The sequence below is a fragment of the Eretmochelys imbricata genome, chromosome 9 (genome assembly GCF_965152235.1).
Source record: "Eretmochelys imbricata isolate rEreImb1 chromosome 9, rEreImb1.hap1, whole genome shotgun sequence".
Classification (NCBI taxonomy): domain Eukaryota; kingdom Metazoa; phylum Chordata; order Testudines; family Cheloniidae; genus Eretmochelys; species Eretmochelys imbricata.
This window is the reverse complement of record NC_135580.1, coordinates 76,653,673-76,674,115: the sequence shown is the minus strand read 5'-3', so window position 1 is coordinate 76,674,115 and position 20,443 is coordinate 76,653,673. Positions and strand designations below refer to the sequence as shown.

The 20,443-nt window shown below is 42.0% G+C and overlaps 1 protein-coding gene across 1 annotated transcript; it reads right to left on the bottom strand.

The window, feature by feature from the left end:
- Positions 1-1,403: 1,403 nt before the first annotated feature.
- On the bottom strand, positions 1,404-20,083 carry CYSLTR1 (cysteinyl leukotriene receptor 1). The gene is made up of 2 exons (XM_077826952.1): positions 19,889-20,083; positions 1,404-7,557 (listed from the first exon to the last, which is right to left on the bottom strand). Exon 2 carries the CDS (start codon positions 7,517-7,519, stop codon positions 6,488-6,490), a length of 1,032 nt encoding a protein of 343 aa, XP_077683078.1. The 5' UTR covers positions 7,520-7,557; positions 19,889-20,083; the 3' UTR covers positions 1,404-6,487.
- Positions 20,084-20,443: the final 360 nt, after the last annotated feature.

Genomic DNA, 20,443 nt, shown 5'->3' with positions numbered 1-20,443 from the left:
AACTGTCTGATCATTAAAAGGGAAAGGATGAAATTTTGCAAAACTCAAGGACCAATTTACTTCTCAAGGACCAATCACTAGGTGACACTATGGTACCATGTATTATAGCTTATGCAGCCAAAAATTACGTTCTTTATACTCAGGCAGATATTGATGCCTCTGTCTCCTTTTTCTAGGTATTTCCACTACACGTCATTATCATATCAGCATGGCATCTTTCTCTCCCTAGTTTCTATCACGTTATTATTGGCACAACAAGCGAAACCTAGAAAAGCGTTGCCAGAGCTAACACAAGTATCTGCGGGTGAGGCAGGTTTCACAATGGTAATGAGTGGCCAGCAGAGAGGTAGGTTTCTCTTTCTCTGCCCCAGCATTTCTCTTCAGGTCTCTGTACATTTCCTAACCCTATGCTGAAATAAAAACCCATTCACGGCTGACATCATCAGGAAAGGGGCAAACGGAAGTTATTTTCTAGCCTGTTTTACCAGCATTTCAGAAAATGCTGAGGGTGAAATCTTGGCCTCATTGAAGTCAAATGGAAAACTCTCCTTGGCTTCAGTGGAACTAGGATTTCACCCTAAAAGACACAACATTATTACTTTACACAAATCCATTCGTCCAATAATCAGATTTCTACATATGGCCAAATTCAAATTAAATGATCAAGAATGAGTGCAATACTGTAGCCACTGGAACTTTTATAGCTTAACAATGAATACACATTCTACGGCAATTTACTTGCATGTTATTATTTTGCTGGATTGGCTCCTCTACCCAGGAACACAGTGAGAGACCTGTGACCTTGGGACTCTCTGCAAATCATGCAAGTGGCCTCTGGTCATCTTTGCTGAACAGTTTTAATTTTATTTTGGTGTCACTCACATATATGCTGCTTGTTTTACTGTCTTTATATTCAGCTATTTGGCTGTTTCTGTGAGGCCCAGCTATCTGCTTTTTCAGACGTTTCTCTTCACACTGGGACTGCAGATGTGGACAGAATATGTTGGCTTTTAATTCCCCTCAGCACTGAACGATACAGGCATAGCACAAGTTGTATAGACATGGGGGCCCAGGCTTGGGGTTTGACCAAGCTGCACTTAGCACTGGACCTAAGAGAAGAGGGCAAAGGCAGCTGTCATCCACTGTACGTCTTCTTGACAACGTGCCAGTTCAGGCTGTTCTAAGCTGTGCCCCGTTACAACAGCCCCCAAAGGCACAGGTCACCATATCATCTTTTAGTATCACATCTTAATTAAGAAGAATCCTTATCCCGAGTTTTTAAAACTGGAAAATCAGAACACAGAGAACAAGTCTCAAACTATAACTGGCAACATTTTCTTTTAATTGTGTCCGGTAATTGTTTTGTAAGTACAAAAGCCTTCCCTCTTATACAAAAACAGGCCGGTGTACCTTTTCTTACTATTCGTATTATGTCATCAAAGACAGAACGATGAAATAAGAAATGTTATACATAAATCTTTATTGTACAATACATTGCATGGAACATTTTTCATTAGATATATCTATAGTACTTAATGCATATTTTGAAACACACTCTTAAAATAGGTCAGTGCAAACACACTTATACAATGACACCACTGACAACACCATATAAATAGCTTGAGACACAGCTGTAACACTTTACATCACACCTAAAGAACACGTTCTTCAGAACACAACAATGTAGACCACTCTTAATTTACAATATTAGAGTAATTTCCTTTATACAGAAAACTGTCAGACTGCATTAAGACCACAAAACTAAACAATTTTTGCTTTAACTACTTGTTTTGCAGATAAGATACTCACTCTTACAAGAGTCTTTATACTGTATGTCTTTTCTAGTATGCCAAGGGCCCTCGGTCCAGTGTCTGCAGCATTCCAGAGAAAGGGAGACTGTTTTTTGTTTCCATGCATCTGAAGAAGTGGATTTGTTACACACAAAAGCTCATGCCCAAATAAATCTGTTAGTCTTTAAGGTACCACTGGACTCCTCGTTGTAACTGTTCAGAGCACTTCTCCTTCCTTCTTGGTTAAAAAACACAAAGGTGCTGTCTTAGATATAGGATGAATGACAAAAATCTGCCCCCAACTTATCTTTTAAAGGTAACGTGCCTAGCCTTCATCTGTACTGTTATCTAACAAGACACCGGCATGGTTTACCTTAAGTATAGTAAACCATCTTCTATCTTTTTCTTTCTTGTGTAGTTTTCCTTTATGATCTTTCCAGAGGTCTTGGGTTTTATCTTTTCCACAGCAAGATGTGCAGCCAGGAATCACCCCTTTTTGGGGGGCGGGAGGCCATTTTTTTTTTAAATTAAAAATCACTTTATAGCCTCATACATTTACACAGCACTGCCCAAATATAGATGCCACTCCTTCAGTGAGCTCTGAGTGTCTGGACCCCTGCCTACATGCAGAGATCATTGCAGGATCAGGGCCACAGAGCCTTATGTTACTGCAATTATTTATAGGACTAGTCCCATTGAAATAAAGCCTACAGCGTGAGCCACATTTCAAAGCTTTTTATTATGTGAGCATTATATGACAGGTTACTACCTTAAGTTATGCTTTAACTTCTATGTGCACTGATACGATTTATAAATGTGTTTTATTTGGAAAGTTGGAACACTGTAAGTTTATATTCACAATGGCAGCCCAAACAGAAGTTAGTATAATTGGAAAAAAATGTTTTCATTGTGAATTAAAAGCAAACAGATTTCTGTCTGAGGGAGGCTGGGATATCTGTGTGTATCACACCTATAAATCAAGCAGAAAACACACCTGATGTCCTTCAGTTTGGTTCCTCTGGGACTTGGTTCCTCTAATCCTGGAATATATTGCCACTTTCCTTGACCCAGCAAAAAAGGAAGTGACACATAAAACAAGAAAGTGAGGTGAGACTAGTCAGCTATGAAGCAGAGAGCAGCTGGGTCCAGTTTTATAAGGGGCTACTTGGGGCGCAGAAACTGCAGTTCAGCTACCAGCTGTTCAGGCTCTGCCTGCTTATAAAAGCCTCCCCCGTGGGAGTACAAAGACGAACAGTATTAATAGCGGTTGTGTCTGGAGAGACGTTCTTGTCTATAATCTTTTTTTCTGCTTAGTAGAGGAACTTCCTTATAGTACAATGTTTTTCCTAGGTTCTCAAGGTACATTCAATTTGCTTAATCTGGGATTCCACCTCAGAATGCTTCTAGCCTTGGGACTGCCTAATTTACTAACCTGCAGGCATGCGATGTGCTGACAATATTTTAATAAGCAGCTTTTCCTGGGGCTGTGGTAAATACTGTGTATGTGGATAGTATGTTTGGAGTGAAGGGTGGGAGGGACTTCAGAATCTATTCCTTAGTTTTCCCTTTTAACCAAAAACATTTTCTCATCGCTATGATCCAGGAAGGTGGCAGTATCATTTGGCAAAACGTTTTCTTTTCACAGTTATTGGTGAAATCCTGGTCCTATCCAAATCAATAGCAAATGTCCCGTTGACTGCAAATTTGCAACAGAGCCAGGCTTACACCTTATATGTCTGACTTATTTCCAATTCAAAGTGGAGTAGATCAAAGCACACTGGGGAACTTTTAGGGAGTGGTATCAGAGTCCACATGGACAGTTAGGGGACTGTAGATTTATACCCCAGCTTGCTGCACACTAACTGTTCATCTAGACAAGCCCTGAGGCTCAGGGATAAGTCATTTGTGGGCGGTGATGAGGCTCAGGGATAAGTCATTTGTGGGCGGTGATGATTTAAGGTTATTCAGAGACTGTGTACATTGCCCCTGAGGCAAGGGAAATCACTCCAAGCCTCTCTGGAGTTTGGTGGCAGAATTTTAAGTTTCAGAGTAGCAGCCGTGTTAGTCTGTATTCGCAAAGAAAAGGAGTACTTGTGGCACCTTATGCATCCGATGAAGTGAGCTGTAGCTCACGAAAGCTTAAGCTCAAATAAATTGGTTAGTCTCTAAGGTGCCACAAGTCCTCCTTTTTTTTTGAGAATTTTAAGTGTGTATTTCACTGCTTAAGTCTTGGACAGCAGTAGCCTCTGCATTTCCACTCTTATTGATATTTCTATTCTATTTTAATTGTGTTAAAAAAAAGATATTTTAACATTAAAATTAAGGTTGTTCAATGAAATACCTGGCAGGAGGGGTGCCACAGGAGCTTTGGAAAGCTCTTGTAGCTGACAGGAACCCAAAGAAAGAAAGGAGAGAAGGTCTCTCACGCTTCCATGCCTCGAGCAGGCAAAATTCAGCTTGAGATCAGCATGTCCTGCCTGGTCAGAATAGAGTGGAGTGGCAGGAGAGAACAGTGCCAACCCAAAATACTACATTACTGGAACCCCGCCCCTGGTCAGAGGAAGCCAGAAAGTCCTCCTGCTAATCAGCATTAATTTGAAGGCTGGGAAATGTCATGGATAAGGAAAGACATGGGAGCTGCAATGAGGAAATGTGGAGTTTTGGTGCTTATCCTCCCAGCCTCTAATAACTGAGCAAAAATACAATATGGAAAATTTCAGAGTAACAGCCGTGTTAGTCTGTATTCGCAAAAAGAAAAGGAGTACTGCCACAAGTACTCCTTTTCAATATGGAAAATGTATCTGATGACTTACTGCTGTTTAATATTACTTCCAGGAATGCTCCCAAAGCTACATAGGCAACTTAGAATAACCCTGCTCTGTTCAGCCCTCTTTTACAATGCCACTTTATGGTGGAAAACACTTCAAAGAGGAGCTAGGGTGGGAAGGTGGGTGGGGTTCAACTCTGTATCTTGAATTTTAAATATGCCTTTCCAACCCACCCACCCCAGCCCCGCAAAGCCTGACTGATGCATGGCTTAGTTTTCATAGAATCATAGGACTGGAAGGGACATTGAGAGGTCATCTAGCCCAGTCCCCTGCACTCATGACAGGAATAAGTATTATCTAAACACCTGACAGGTGTTTGTCTAACCTGTTCTTAAAAAACTGCAGAAAGCGATTCAACAATCTCCCTAGGCAATGTATTCCAGTGCTTAACTACCCTGACAGTTAGGAAGTTTTTTCTAATGTCCATCCTAAACTTCTCTTGCTGCAATTTAAGCCCATTGCTTCTTGTCCTAGCCTCAGAGGTCAAGGACTCATATCTAGCTTGTGATCCACTATGACCCCCCGAGATCCCTTTCCACAGTACTCCTTCCTAGGCAGTCAGTTCCCATTTTGTATGTAAGCAGCCACTGGCTTCAAGGAGACTACTCATGTTTTTAGGGTTCAATTGGTGCAGGACTGGGGCCAAAGTGTTTGTTTGGGAGGCACATATCAGAACTACATCTCGGGATTTACTTGTAAAATTCAGATAGACAGCAAGCCATTCAAAGGTCTTGTAGCTGTGAACTGAGATAACTAGTGTGTTGTAATATATTTGCAAAAGGGAACTCAAATTACAGGAAATGTATAGGCAAGAGTGGGGAGGAGGGGGGACAAATACAGTTCCTGTATGAGAAGATATAGGCTCAGATCCTCTAGTATGGTGTGGCTCTTTGTGTTGCACTGCCAGTTTATAGTGTACATAAAGCTTGCATAAATGGTCACATGAGGATTACTTCTGCACAGGGTTTTCATCTGGTGATGCAGAGCCAGTGTAGTAGCTCCTATGCCATCCCCTAATGGCTGGGGTTTCCCTAATCCCAGGCTGCAGGATCAGTTCCTTGGGGTTGTTAGTAGCTAGTACAAGTTAGAACAGTCCTTAGGCTGCTCTAAGTTACACCAAAAGATGGGCCTGCCACATAACTGGTCTACAACTGGGGAAGTGTAAAGATGGCTTAAAGTCATCTGTGCACACGCCCTTCTGAATTAGGTGGTGACAATCAATGATCTATGCCACTGAAAGTTAAAAGCCAGGGCAATAAATAACTGGGAATAGGGAAGAAATTTTCCTGTGAAATCAGTGTCTGTTTTGGGATTCAGTGCATACTCTCCCCCTTTGCATAAGTTCCATCAACTTCTATCTTGGCAAATATTTACATTTCCCACTGGTTCAGTGACTAATGGCCTTTGTAGACTTGCCTCATGACCTTATCTGGGATTTGAAGAGTTTGTTTGCATGAATTTACCAGCCGGCAAATGTTTTCCTGCTGCTCTGATGTAACTTGTTTAGTGGTGGTGGTGGTGGTGTGGGGGGCGGAATATACATGTCTTCTGAGCACGTATTCAGAATATCCATGCACATTTCAGCCCTGTTTGCTTTGAGTATCTTGGAATTTAAAATTACCCTCAGAATGCTCCACAGTACGATCAGATAAACCCCTAAACGGCAGCCAGAGGGGTGTCTGGTCAGAAAGGAATGAGTAGAAGCAGGTCCCTTTGGATTTTTGTCTCTATTTAACTTTGATGAAGATGCATTTGTTTTGTTCATTTCTCCTGCAGGAGTTCTGCAATCATGGATGTCCCACTGTGAGCTTATTTCTACTGCAGCGCCACTCAAAAAACTTTACAAAGGAAGTACAGCTACACTACACATCAAGCTTGTCTATGGCTTTCTTGAAATGCCTCCTCGTCTTTCTCCTTTAATGATAACTTTTTCCTGGGTCCCTGTATCACACTGGAGGAGGAAGCCTTTCTAAATGTGGAAAGTCTCCTCCGAAAGTTGCCCCCTGAAAAGAAATACAGGAGTGGGTCAAAGCAGCAGTTTGAAGCTGCCAAGGATAGGGTTATAACTACTAATTTCTGCATGAAAAGGATGTCTTCACAGCTGGAGTCTTTCCTCTTCAGGAAGTGAAGGTGGATTGTGCGCTGAATATGGTAAGGTGTGAAGCTGACCAGGAAGGCAGCTGTTACAATGATTATCATCCAGATGGCCTTCTTACGAGTAGACTGATTCTTCTTCAGTGAATTCTTCAGTAAGGTCCTTATGATCATGGCATAACAGATTGTTATGACACTAAAGGGGATAATGAAGCCTACAAACAGCGCAATATAATGTAGGACCAGCAGACTGGTCATCTGACTGCTTTTTGGAGGTTCAAAGCACTTTGTCTTGTTACCTTCTTGGTAAGACCCACTCAGTAAAAATGGAGAACTTGTCAGTGTGACAAAAATCCAAATGCTCATACATGCCAGTCTGGACTTTTTCTCAGTTACCAAATTGAGATTCTGGACGGGGAAAACTATGGCTATGCAGCGAGAGAAGCTCATGGCTGTCATGAATAAAATGCTACAGTACAGGTTGACGTAGAATGCATAGGAACTAACTCTGCATAAGAAGTCACCAAAGAACCAGTTGCCTCTGTGAACGTAATACACTACTCGAAGAGGCAGGGTGCATACACAGAGGAGGTCTGACACTGCAAGATTCAGCATGTAGATCTGAAAGGCTGTCTTCTGCTGGTACGTTTTTATGAGGACACACAGTACAAAGCCGTTTCCAACAAAGCCTAGAATCGCAATCATGGAGTACAACGTGGAGTACACTTTATTTCGGAAGTCGTCAATGGTCAAAGGGCATGTCAAGTTGTCGCCAGACAATACGGTCGTATTTCCTGAGGTATCCATGGGCTCTGCCTGAGAGGTATCACCTTGAGACCTACAGTCTAAAGATGAAAAATAAAAGTGAGTTTTATAAAGCAGTACATCAAAATATAACACAATTATTAAATGGAAAAGACAGAAAGGTGGGTTTTTTGTTTGTTTTTTGGGGTTGGGCTTGGAAGGCTCATATTGAGCTAATATTTCAAATATCTGATGGCATAACTATCCCCACAAAAGGCAGGATCAATGTTCTTAAACCCAGAGAATTCTTATTATAAACATAAAGGGTGAGATTTTCAAAATTCCTCAACATTGGTTGGACTCTTCTCCCATTGAAGTCAATTGGAGTTTTGCCATTGACCGCGAAGGGAGAAGAGTTAGCCCAACACTGAGAACTTCTGAAAATCCCATGCTAATTTCTCGTAACTCATTCATTCTGAAGTAAAATAAAAGCAAATAAAAGAACAAAACAAAAATCCCCACTGGTGCTACCACTGGTTCCAAACTAGCAGTAGTACTGGTTGGAGCTGCAGCGCAGACAACTTTATTGGCTTCCAAGTTCTAACTTCCATGTTAGTTAAAAGGGGGAGAAGGAAATATCTGACAGCAGTATAATCACTGGTCAGCAAATATAGAACTTTAAAATGTATTCAAAAGGGACACCTTTAGCTACTCGCTCCTGTTTTTAATGTGCTCACTCTCTAAATGCCTGGCAAATCCCAGCTCCCTCCACACCATTCTGGAGGCCTTCTTGCATGAGGACAGACCTCAGCAGGAGAAAGCCCATAGGGCAATTTTTGAAGCTTTAACCAAAGTGTACAAAGAAGCCTTTTCTAGTACAGAGAACGATTTAAAAAAAAAAAAACTTTAAAAATAAACTTCAAGACAACTCCAAGGTTGAGGCTGCTCACAGCTAGAATAGATGCTTGTTAGCTGCCAAAATCCTGCACAGGCCTCACTCCACTTAGGGATAATACAAATCCCTCACTCATTTCAGAAGAGCCCTATTTGTTAGCCTACCAAAATCCAAAATCTCATAGAATCTCAGGGTTGGAAGGGACCTCAGGAGGTCATCTAGTCCAGGGGAAGGAGACCAAAGCCCTGAGGTAAGTGGGAAAGTGGGATACCGGGAGGAAGCACAGGCAGGAATGTCTGTGAGGGGAGGGCTCCTGCCTCATACTGAGAATGAGGGGCGATCAGCAGGTTATCTCAAGTGCTTATATATGAATGCACAAAGCCTTGGAAACAAGCAGGGAGAACTGGAGGTCCTGGTGATGTCAAGGAATTATGACGTGATTGGAATAACAGAGACTTGGTGGGATAACTCACATGACTGGAGTACTGTCATGGATGGTTATAAACTGTTCAGGAAGGACAGGCAGGGCAGAAAAGATGGGGGAGTTGCACTGTATGTAAGGGAGCAGTATGACTGCTCAGAGCTCCGGTACGAAACTGCAGAAAAACCTGAGTGTCTCTGGATTAAGTTTAGAAGTGTGAGCAACAAGAGTGATGTAGTGGTGGGAGTCTGCTATAGACCACCGGACCAGGGGGATGAGGTAGATGAGGCTTTCTTCCGGCAGCTCGCAGAAGCTACTAGATTGCACGCCCTGGTTCTCATGGGTGACTTTAATTTTCCTGATATCTGCTGGGAGAGCAATACAGTGGTGCATAGACAATCCAGGAAGTTTTTGGAAAGCGTAGGGGACAATTTCCTGGTGCAACTGCTAGAGGAGCCAACTAGGGGGGGAGCTTTTCTTGACCTGCTGCTCACAAACAAAAGAATTAGTAGGGGAAGCAAAAGTGGATGGGAATCTGGGAGGCAGTGACCATGAGTTGGTTGAGTTCAGGATCCTGACACAGGGAAGAAAGGTAAGCAGCAGGATACGGACCCTGGACTTCAGGAAAGCAGACTTCGACTCCCTCAGGGAACAGATGGGTAGGATCCCCTGGGGGAATAACATGAAGGGGAAAGGAGTCCAGGAGAGCTGGCTGTATTTCAAGGAATCCCTGTTGAGGTTACAGGGACAAACCATCCCGATGTGTCGAAAGAATAGTAAATATGGCAGGCGACCAGCTTGGCTTAACGGTGAAATCCTAGCGGATCTTAAACATAAAAAAGAAGCTTACAAGAAGTGGAAGGTTGGACATATGACCAGGGAAGAGTATAAAAATATTGCTCGGGCATGTAGGAATGAAATCAGGAGGGCCAAATCGCACCTGGAGCTGCAGCTAGCGAGAGATGTCAAGAGTAACAAGAAGGGTTTCTTCAGGTATGTTGGCAACAAGAAGAAAGCCAAGGAAAGTGTGGGCCCCTTAATGAATGAGGGAGGCAACCTAGTGACAGAGGATGTGAAAAAAGCTAATGTACTCAATGCTTTTTTTGCCTCTGTCTTCACGAACAAGGTCAGCTCCCAGACTGCTGCACTGGGCATCACAACATGGGGAATAGATGGCCAGCCCTCTGTGGAGAAAGAGGTGGTTAGGGACTATTTAGAAAAGCTGGACATGCACAAGTCCATGGGGCCGGACGAGTTGCATCCGAGAGTGCTAAAGGAATTGGCAGCTGTGATTGCAGAGCCATTGGCCATTATCTTTGAAAACTCGTGGCGAACGGGGGAAGTCCCGGATGACTGGAAAAAGGCTAATGTAGTGCCAATCTTTAAAAAAGGGAAGGAGGAGGATCCTGGGAACTACAGGCCAGTCAGCCTCACCTCAGTCCCTGGAAAAATCATGGAGCAGGTCCTCAAAGAATCAATCCTGAAGCACTTACATGAGAGGAAAGTGATCAGGAACAGTCAGCATGGATTCACCAAGGGAAGGTCATGCCTGACTAATCTAATCGCCTTCTATGATGAGATTACTGGTTCTGTGGATGAAGGGAAAGCAGTGGATGTATTGTTTCTTGACTTTAGCAAAGCTTTTGACACGGTCTCCCACAGTATTCTTGTCAGCAAGTTAAAGAAGTATGGGCTGGATGAATGCACTATAAGGTGGGTAGAAAGTTGGCTAGATTGTCGGGCTCAACGGGTAGTGATCAATGGCTCCATGTCTAGTTGGCAGCCGGTGTCAAGTGGAGTGCCCCAGGGGTCGGTCCTGGGGTCGGTTCTGTTCAATATCTTCATAAATGATCTGGAGGATGGTGTGGATTGTACTCTCAGCAAATTTGCGGATGATACTAAACTGGGAGGAGTGGTAGATATGCTGGAGGGCAGGGATAGGATACAGAGGGACCTAGACAAATTGGAGGATTGGGCCAAAAGAAATCTGATGAGGTTCAATAAGGATAAGTGCAGGGTCCTGCACTTAGGACGGAAGAACCCAATGCACAGCTACAGACTAGGGACCGAATGGCTAGGCAGCAGTTCTGTGGAAAAGGACCTAGGGGTGACAGTGGACGAGAAGCTGGATATGAGTCAGCAGTGTGCCCTTGTTGCCAAGAAGGTCAATGGCATTTTGGGATGTATAAGTAGGGGCATAGCGAGCAGATCGAGGGACGTGATCATCCCCCTCTATTCGACATTGGTGAGGCCTCATCTGGAGTACTGTGTCCAGTTTTGGGCCCCACACTACAAGAAGGATGTGGATAAATTGGAGAGAGTCCATTAAGGGCAACAAAAATGTTTAGGGGTCTGGAACACATGACTTATGAGGAGAGGCTGAGGGAACCGGGATTGTTTAGTCTGCAGAAGAGAAGAATGAGGGGGGATTTGATAGCTGCTTTCAACTACCTGAGAGATGGTTCCAGAGAGGATGGTTCTAGACTATTCTCAGTGGTAGAAGAGGACAGGACAAGAGTAATGGTCTCAAGTTGCAGTGGGGGAGGTTTAGGTTGGATATTAGGAAAAACTTTTTCACTAGGAGGGTGGTGAAACACTGGAATGCATTACCTAGGGAGGTGGTAGAATCTCCTTCCTTAGAAGTTTTTAAGGTCAGGCTTGACAAAGCCCTGGCTGGGATGATTTAATTAGGGATTGGTCCTGCCTTGAGCAGGGGGTTGGACTAGATGACCTCTTGAGGTCCCTTCCAACCCTGATATTCTATGATTAGTCCAACCCCCTGCTCAAAGCAGGCCCAATCCCCAATTTTCGCCCCAGATCCCTAAATGGCCCCCTCAAGGAATGAACTCACAGCCCTGGGTTTAACAGGCCAATGCTCAAACCACTGAGCTATCCCTCCCCCCCCAAATGTGGGAGGAGGGCTTACAATGGGAAGTTAACTATCAGGAAAAGCTTCAGACAACATGGGATGCATTTCTTTAATATCAGTGCTTTCTATAATCTCCCTTTGGTGACTCAGCATTTCTTCTGTTGTAAGATGCTAGCTTTACTCACCAGACTGGGGAATCATCCCATGCCCAAATCAGTTTTTATCCCTGCCTCCAGTCTCCATTCATTGTGCAAACTTCCAAGAAATTCACAATAGAAAAACAGAACTTCCAGTCGGGGCTTTCTATCCGGCCATAACACGTAGGGCTTCCCACCTGCAGTCTCCCTTCCCCAGGAACTACTGCAGGAGACTATCCCTTCCTGCAGCATCTTCCTACAGCTCTTTATAAGAAACAGCTATCCCCTTCTTAGCTGCACTTGATTAGTGAACAGGGCTGGCTGGTCCCAGATCTCTGGCCCTTAAATGGGTGAGCCATCCTGTTACATATGTAAATAGTTCAGATGCTAAAAAGATGATGAGGACGAATTCCATCTAGGTCTGTGATGGGGCTATTGAAAGAGGTGCTATGAAGATAAAGATTTACTCCCCAAAACAAAGAAAAAAACACATATTTTACGCAGCACCATTTAGGAAGTGCACACTAGTGTGGTGCAAGGCGGCATGTAAGGTCAGTCTTCTGAAATCGTCAACGGAAGTGCTGAGCTCAGGCATTTAATCACTTTTGGTTTCCTTTAATACTGGACAACTTCTGTATCAAATAAATATTTCTTGGGGGACATAATATTAGAAATGCTCAGCAGCAATCTCTGAAGGACATGCTAGCTATCGTGTGTGTGATTTGTAACAAACCCCTCTGTATGCCTGTAGAGGGGCAGGTGAGATTTGGAAGTGGACAAGCAAATATATAGAATGATTTGGTCAGAGCCACTTCCCAGCAGTGGGCAAGAACACATTCTCTCTGACTCAGAGCAGAATAGGCAAATCCTCCATCCCTGCCTAGGTTAGCTTCCTTACACAGACTCTGTTCCTCTTTGTGGGTTTCGTTCAGTTATATTGCTTTATGTAGAGCAATTTAGAATATCAGGCTGTCTGATATTAGCAGTCGCATTTTATAATGTTTGAAGCAGATGAATAAAAACAAAGAGATACGTCAACCACTTAAAAAAGCCTAGTGTCTTCACTCTCAAGCAAGATGTTTGAGATTACATATGTGAGAAAGAATTAATACATGATGGCATGGTAAGGGTTTATCTGCATGAATTTACTTAGACTGTGAGTTTTTTGGGGCAGGGACTGTCTCTGTTCTGTATTTGTGCAGTGCCTACCACAATGGGGTCGTGTTCCATGACCAGGGTTCCTACGCACTACAGAAATACAATGACGAAATAAACAAATAAATAAACAAAATAAGCAAAATAAATAAATAATGTAAGTTTGGAATGGTCAGATTACTCAGGAGTGGGAAAGGCATCATGGGGTTATGCAGGTGTTCCCAAACGATATAACATTTATAGCATCCTACCCTAACAAGCCCTCTAGATGTGCCAAACATTTTACAGCAAGTCTATTTTTATAAATATTCCGGGAAGTTTTAAAACTTAATTGGGACTACTTTTTGTTTTCCTTCATCTCTGAAACCAGATGCTCTAGTTACCATGAGTTCAACAAAAACTCTAAAAGTGACCTGAAATAGCTTTCCATACATAAAAATATCATGACCTTAAGGTCTGATATCTCAGGATAATCCATGGGTCTTCCCATGGACAGCAGGAGATAGTCTCCCTGTTTAGAGTAGCTCAGTGATGAGTCTGATGGTCTTTGGGGAAGAGGTGCGGCTGCAGTGGTGGGAGAGGCTGTGGATGGAAGGACCTTACAACATGCAAACTTAAATAAGCAAGGGCCATGGGGCTTTCACGGACCTGAGAGGATGTTCACAATTGCATTTGGATGACAAATCTATCCTGATTTTGGTTGAGAGGATTCTATGTGACACTTTGCACAACTATGCCCTCAACCTGGGACTAATTAAAACCAATTACCTACTGTAGGAAGGATTTCCCTCCCACTATTAGTTCCCTGAGGACCCAATCTCCCCCAGGTGTTGGCTATTATACATAAATTACTATTTCTGTTATTATCCTTAAGAAGACAAGCAACTAGTCAACAGCAGTTTCTGATCATGCTTTTCTTTTAAAACAGCTGAGCACTGACATTTGTCGGGTTTCTAAATATGATTAAATATTTCCTTTAAAATCACGAGTGATTTGTAAGCGAAACTAAAAACCACTGATGAAATGTGCTGCATTCAAACAAGTAGGCTGATTATAACAAATAAAATATGTGCCAATTCTTGTGTGTATCTGTTGAAAGAATTTATTTGCTAGCCGATGATGATTTAGATTAGTTTTGCATCATATGAATTAGGCACATGGAAAGTCTAATTTACAAACATGACCAAATGCCTCTACTGATGTAGTCATAAATAGGAATTTTTAACTAAATCAGTTTGTGTCTACACTTGATGGAGTCTTCAACCAAAACCTTGGATCTGAACAAACCTCAGTTGTGCAGGTGTTCCAAATCTGAGTCCAGATCCAGACATAAAATTTACATATAATCCCTCCCCCACCTTTTTTTTTTTTAAATAGTGGCAGAACCAGAACCCTGGATCCAAACATCCAACCTTGGGTAAAAAGTGGACCGAACTTTGTGACTTAGACCAACTGCTTGTTCACATATTGAGGGTATAACAGATCCCTCTCTTTTTATGTTCTTTACACAACGACAATGCATTGAACCATTTATCTATGTACAGCTGCAGCTAACATGGTAGGCATGTAAGCAACCAGAAGGGGGCAGCCACGATTAACCAGAACAAAGTATATACCAAATTAAAATAACCACCAAAAATTTAGAGAGGATTTAGTTTTGTTATTCTTACTAATTCTTCATATACTGTAGCGTCTAGTGGGTTTTAAATAAATGACACTGGAAAATTGCACTAAAGAATTACATAAACAAGAGACAAACCCAAGTATAAGATGACACTATGGCTGTTTTTAAAATGAGAGTTAAAGCATAATCAACCCTAGGTGTCAATTCTAGTGTTCTTAATGACGTGAGCCAGATTTAATTTTCTCTGAGGAGGAGTATGTGAGCTGCCTGCAAACACTGAACTCAGAAAGCTGCTTTTAAAAATTCCTTATTGTTATATTTTAGCTTAAAGGATAGAGTGAGGGATAGCCAGAACATACAGAACAAATTGAAAACCTTGCTGAGTTATATTGCATAGGTTTGAGTTAGCTTGCAAGATCAGTGTGGTGACTTGTATATTTTTCTTTCTGTTTGCAGGATCAGGCCCACAGTGTATCATGTTTATTTTATAGTCTATTTTTTATAATGTCGTCTCTGGATGGATTGTCTAGGTCAGCAGTTCCCAGTCTATGGGTCATGAGTCATGACCCCAAGTGGGGTCACGCCAAAACGGTGGCTTCCATGCTGTCTGGGGTTGCAGGTAGCAACAAAGTCTGGAAATAGGATTATGCAGGCAAAAAGTTTGGGAACCAGTGATCTAGAACCTGATCCTGCCTCCCTGAGGTCCACGGGAACTTTGCCATTGACAGGGTTACAAACTCTCATGATCTTATTTCAAGTCTCAACATATTTGGTGTAATTCATGAAACCTCAGCTGCTGGAATAAAGAGATTGCATGAGAAACTCATATATCTTGAAAAAAGCTGGAAGTTTCTAGCCCTCATGGGTTGCAGAGAAAAGTTTGAAAGTGTGAAACAAGGTCTCAGAAGTCAGAAGACAAAGAAAAAGAACCCCAAAGGTATTATTTTTAAAAATCTCCTGATTTTTAAGGCAATAATGATCTTTTGGGAGACTCAGCTCATGAATTCTGAACTGTTGAGGTTGGTAATAATGTGGTTGACTTCACTCTGTGAAGGATAAAGCCCCTAGTTCCTCTAGCCTTCAGTTCTGAACCTGCAACCACTTACGCACGTTCATAACTTTTCCCAGGAGAGTTCAGTGGGACTATTTGTGTGCAAAATTACTCGTGTGCAAGTGATTGCAGGGTGGCAGCAATAGAGGAGGATTTCCATTTCAGTTACGTGAGCCTTTTGGCTATTAGATTTTTAAATAAGTCTCTTTCTTTTGCCCACTAGTTTGGTCAAAGCTGAGGGACCCTAATACAAGTAAGTTTGGGTAATGTGGGTTGTGTGTGTTCTGCCTTTGTAATCTCCTCCCCAAAGCGTTTTACTGCACCATGCAGTCAGTAAGCAGAAGTGTGCCAGTTCCTAGCACCTGTGACTAAGTTTGATGCCCGTAGCAGAAAAGAGAGAATGGCAGTGAAATGTTAGGTGCATTGTAGTGCCTGTGAAAGGTGCTGGATTGAAAGTGCTGGAGGTTGAGGTCATCTGTTTACCCCAAAACAGACACATAGGCAATGGCAATATAGAGTCCCCACACTGCCCTATCAATTAGCTTTAATTCTGAACCAGAGGGACCAGCCCTAGGCTTTAGACAGCAATGAATTTTCTATGCTTATTGATTGCTTGAGCTCTTTACTATGGCCTTGTCTACACTGGGGATTTGCCTTGATTTCAGCTCCCAGTGTAGCTATGCCAGTGCAAACTCCCAGTGTAGACAGGCAAAGACTCTATAAGCCATAATTTGCACCTGTGCATTTTACAACCATTTCAGTTAGGGGTAAACTTTCCCAGGGCAAATAGAGGCTTTGCATTCTACACTAGAGGTTTGCACTACCGCAGTTACATTGGTGGCTGGCCACCAATGGCTGAAATTGGGGCAAATTCCCAGTGTGGACAAGGACTAAGCGTGCCAGCGAAACTTTCAAATGGTGGTGGCGGCATTCTGATGTGGAAATCTATTTACTAAAAAGCTGTTAAATGACAGCTCTCAGTCATAGTTAATCGGGGGCTGGATTCAAGCCAAGCTACATGAGAAATGCTTCATCTTCTATTACCAGTCCCATGGATCATCTAGTCTGCCTGCATCTGCTCTTTCTGTTAGTGTCCAACGTCCATGAAATTTTCTGTCATATTGATTAGGAGCAGTAGATCAGCTGTGGGTTCTTTTTAAAAAGTAGGAAAAATTTTATGCTGAAGTATAATTTTGTTATGGTTTCAAGTATCGGGGGTAGCCGTGTTAGTCTGTATCCATAAAAACAACAAGGAGTCCGGTGGCACCTTAAAGACTAACAGATTTATTTGGGCATAAGCTTTAAGGTACCACTGGACTCCTTGTTGTTTTTGTTATGGTTCTGTGCTACTCCTAGGTAAATCTATATGCTGTCTGTGGAGCTGTTAACTTTTGAGGAGATATGGTTTGAAAAGGTCACCAACGTTCTTCATCTTGTGTGTTTTGTATTTTCCTTGCAAATAAAGATATGTGGAACCACAGAATCGTAGAAGTGTAGGATTGAAAGGGACCTCAATAGGTCATCTAGTCCAGTCCCCTGCACTCAAGGCAGGACTACATAACTAGACCATTCTTGACAGGTGTTTGTCTAACCTGTTCTTAAAAACCTCCACTGACAGAGATTCCACAACCTCACTAGGCAATTTGTTCCAGTGCTTACCTACTCTGACAGGAAGGTTTCAGAGTAACAGCCGTGTTAGTCTGTATTTACAAAAAGAAAAGGAGTACTTGTGGAACCTGAGAGACTAACCAATTTATTTGAGCATAAGCTTTCGTGAGCTACAGCTCACTTCATCGGATGCATACTGTGGAAAGTTTAGAAGATCTTATTATATACACACAAAGCATGAAAAAAATACCTCCTCCCACCCCACTCTATTTTTTTCATGCTTTGTGTGTATATAATAAGATCTTCTAAACTTTCCACAGTATGCATCCGATGAAGTGAGCTGTAGCTCATGAAAGCTTATGCTTAAATAAATTGGTTAGTCTCTAAGGTGCCACAAGTACTCCTTTTCCTTCTGACAGGAAGATTTTCCTAATGTCCAAACTAAACCTCCCTTGCTGCAATTTAAGCCCATTGCTTCTTGTCCTATCCTCAGAGGTTAACGAGAAAATTCCCCCCCCCCTTCCTAATAATAATCTTGTACTTGAAGACTGTTATTATGTGTGTGTCCCACCCCCTCCCCCTCGGTCAGTTTTCTCTTCTCCAGAGTAAACAAATCCAATTTTTTCAATCTTTCCTCATAGATCTTGTTTTCTAGACTTTAAATCATTTTTGTTGCTCTCCTCTAGACTTTCTCCAATTTATCTACATTTCCTGAAATGTGGTGCCTAGAACTGGATACAATATTCCAGCGGAGGCCTTATCAGCATGGAATAGAGTGGAAGAATTAAGTCTTACCTCTTGCTTACAACACTCCTGCTAATACATCCCCATATGATATTTGATTTTTTTTTTTTACCCAACAGTGTTACATTGTTGATTTAGGGCTCCTTTGAGCAGTCTCTTAAACAAAAGTAATTGTCAGATTCTGAGAGACATAGGCTATATAGATTTCCCTTTGCTTCCCAGATCATATGAATTATAACCAATAACAATAAAACTTCATTATCAGTCTTATCCTGATGTATCAATATTTTCTTAAGAGGTAAACATTGCTTTTGTATTTAATTCTGACTTGCAATTTGATAGTATGGTATTTGTAGTCAAGTGAACACTAAAGAAACTCAAAGTCTTAATGTGATACCATTCAAGCTCTCTTGAAGGTCCTGTCTACGTTGGATATTTTCTTTTAAATTTCCCACTGTTGTTACCACCAGTTCAGCTTCACTAGTGATAAAAAAGCTGGGAGTGCTAGTACAGACAAGCCACCAGTGCTTTAACCCCGGACTCTGAAGTAGTGTAGATAACACAGTGGTTAAAATACAGATGGCTGGTGTTCACTTATTGCCTATCTCTTATACAGGAATTTAAATGGCATCAGATAGAGATTTTTGGTTTCTTTAGTATTTGCTTGGTTACAAATACTGTACTTTCAAACTGCCAGCCTTAGTCAAGATTTTTGTTATGACTTGAATACCTTTCAGCAGGTTGTTTGGTACATTGATGGTCATGAGGCAAATTTTTCAGTCAATACATAGAAATTCTTCCCAGATCCAAAGATATGAGCTATGTTCACCCATCCTAATACTAATATTTCTTTTTTTTTTCTGAGAGGAGGTATTAAAATGATCACTGTAGAATAAATGAGAAACGGTTGGGTTCTTTGGCTGGGGGTAAGTTTAATATTATTATGTAAGCGGAGAGCTTAATGTCCTCAAAAGAGATTTGCCTACTTCTGACCTTCTTGAAAAAACAGCAGACAGTGCTCACCTCCAGAGATGGGAAATGTGCAGCCTGTCCGTCAGTCCAGTAAATGCCTCAAGTGAGGTCCCTAAATCCATAGTTAAGCATCTGAATACAGGTGGCTTGATATTCAGTGGTGCAGATGCCTAACTGGATTTGAGGAACCTCACTTGTAGACACCCAGACTTGAAAGTTTTCTTCCACATCTCAGATTCTTCTACAAATTATCAAAAAGTCTGGCATTACATCTGAGGGAACAGAAAATAACCCCGTCAGTTACCGTAGACAGAGAAACCAGCAAACTTCTAAACTTTGGAAATAAAGCCATGTTTTCTCCTAATTGAAGCTGGGGCAGACACATCCTCCCCCACCCCCGGAAACCCCCAAACAACTTCCCCCTCCACACTATTGAGGGATCCACAGAAAGCCCTAAAATGTTCCTTACTGAAGCTTTGCAAGTGTTCTGCCCCATGCATACTTCTCCCATTATGACAGGTTTCAGAGTAGCAGCTGTGTTAGTCTGTATCCGCAAAAAGAAAAGGAGTACTTGTGGCACCTTAGAGACTAACAAATTTATTTGAGCATGAGCTTTCGTGGCTCACGAAAGCTTATGCTCAAATAAATCTGTTAGTCTCTATGAGCTGTAGCTCACGAAAGCTTATGCTCAAATAAATTTGTTAGTCTCTAAGGTGCCACAAGTATTCCTTATCTTTCTCCCATTATGTCACTGTAGTTGTATTTTCCAAGTTAAAACATGCAATTTTCTAAATAGTTTATGAAAAAAGCCTAACTATAGGTTGCAAAATCAGGCTGACGAGAGGAGATAAGACTCTCCTGCCACTTCTGCAATTCTCATTGTACCTAGCAATCTGCAGTATTAAAGACATGGAAAGAATCTTTGCAACCAGCATTTAAACATCAGATCAACTTACTTTTTAAGTCTCCAACTTGACACACTGGATCTTCTCACTGTTTTCACCCTTAGAAGTAAAAGAAAGGTTCTGGGGAAGTCTAAGTTCAGTATTTTCTTCCCAGATCTGTCTAGGGCTGGCTTCAGTAACAAGCTGGTTATACCAGAGCGTATGCTAAGAGCACACAATTTGCATTTTCTTTGGTGGTTTAAAAAAGCCTCTGTAACGATCCTCCCTTAAGGCAGCTCTTTGCTGTGAGAGGAGGCAGCATGTGGCTATTGGCTAATGCTCAAAGGGGAAGAAGAGAACAGCCCACAAATACCTAAATATTTGCAGTTAAGTGAAAGTCACTTCATGACATTTTTTGGGTATGGATGGGGAAATAAAAACAAAAAAAGGAGAGAGAGAGGCTTGCAAGTGCATCTGACTCTTCTCGGCTCCAAGGTCTCCCAGCTGCAGGAACTCTATGGAGCTGAGACCTCTCCTGCTTTAAAAGAAGAACAGCTTGTGTCCCTCCCCAATTCCTGTGGCTAGGGAGTGGCTTAACCCTATCAACCGTGTAAAAAAATAAATAAC

Excerpts from the sequence above, each read along its gene's own strand:
- CYSLTR1 (XM_077826952.1), bottom strand. The coding sequence starts at position 7,519 with ATGGATACCTCAGGAAATACGACCGTATTGTCTGGCGACAACTTGACA.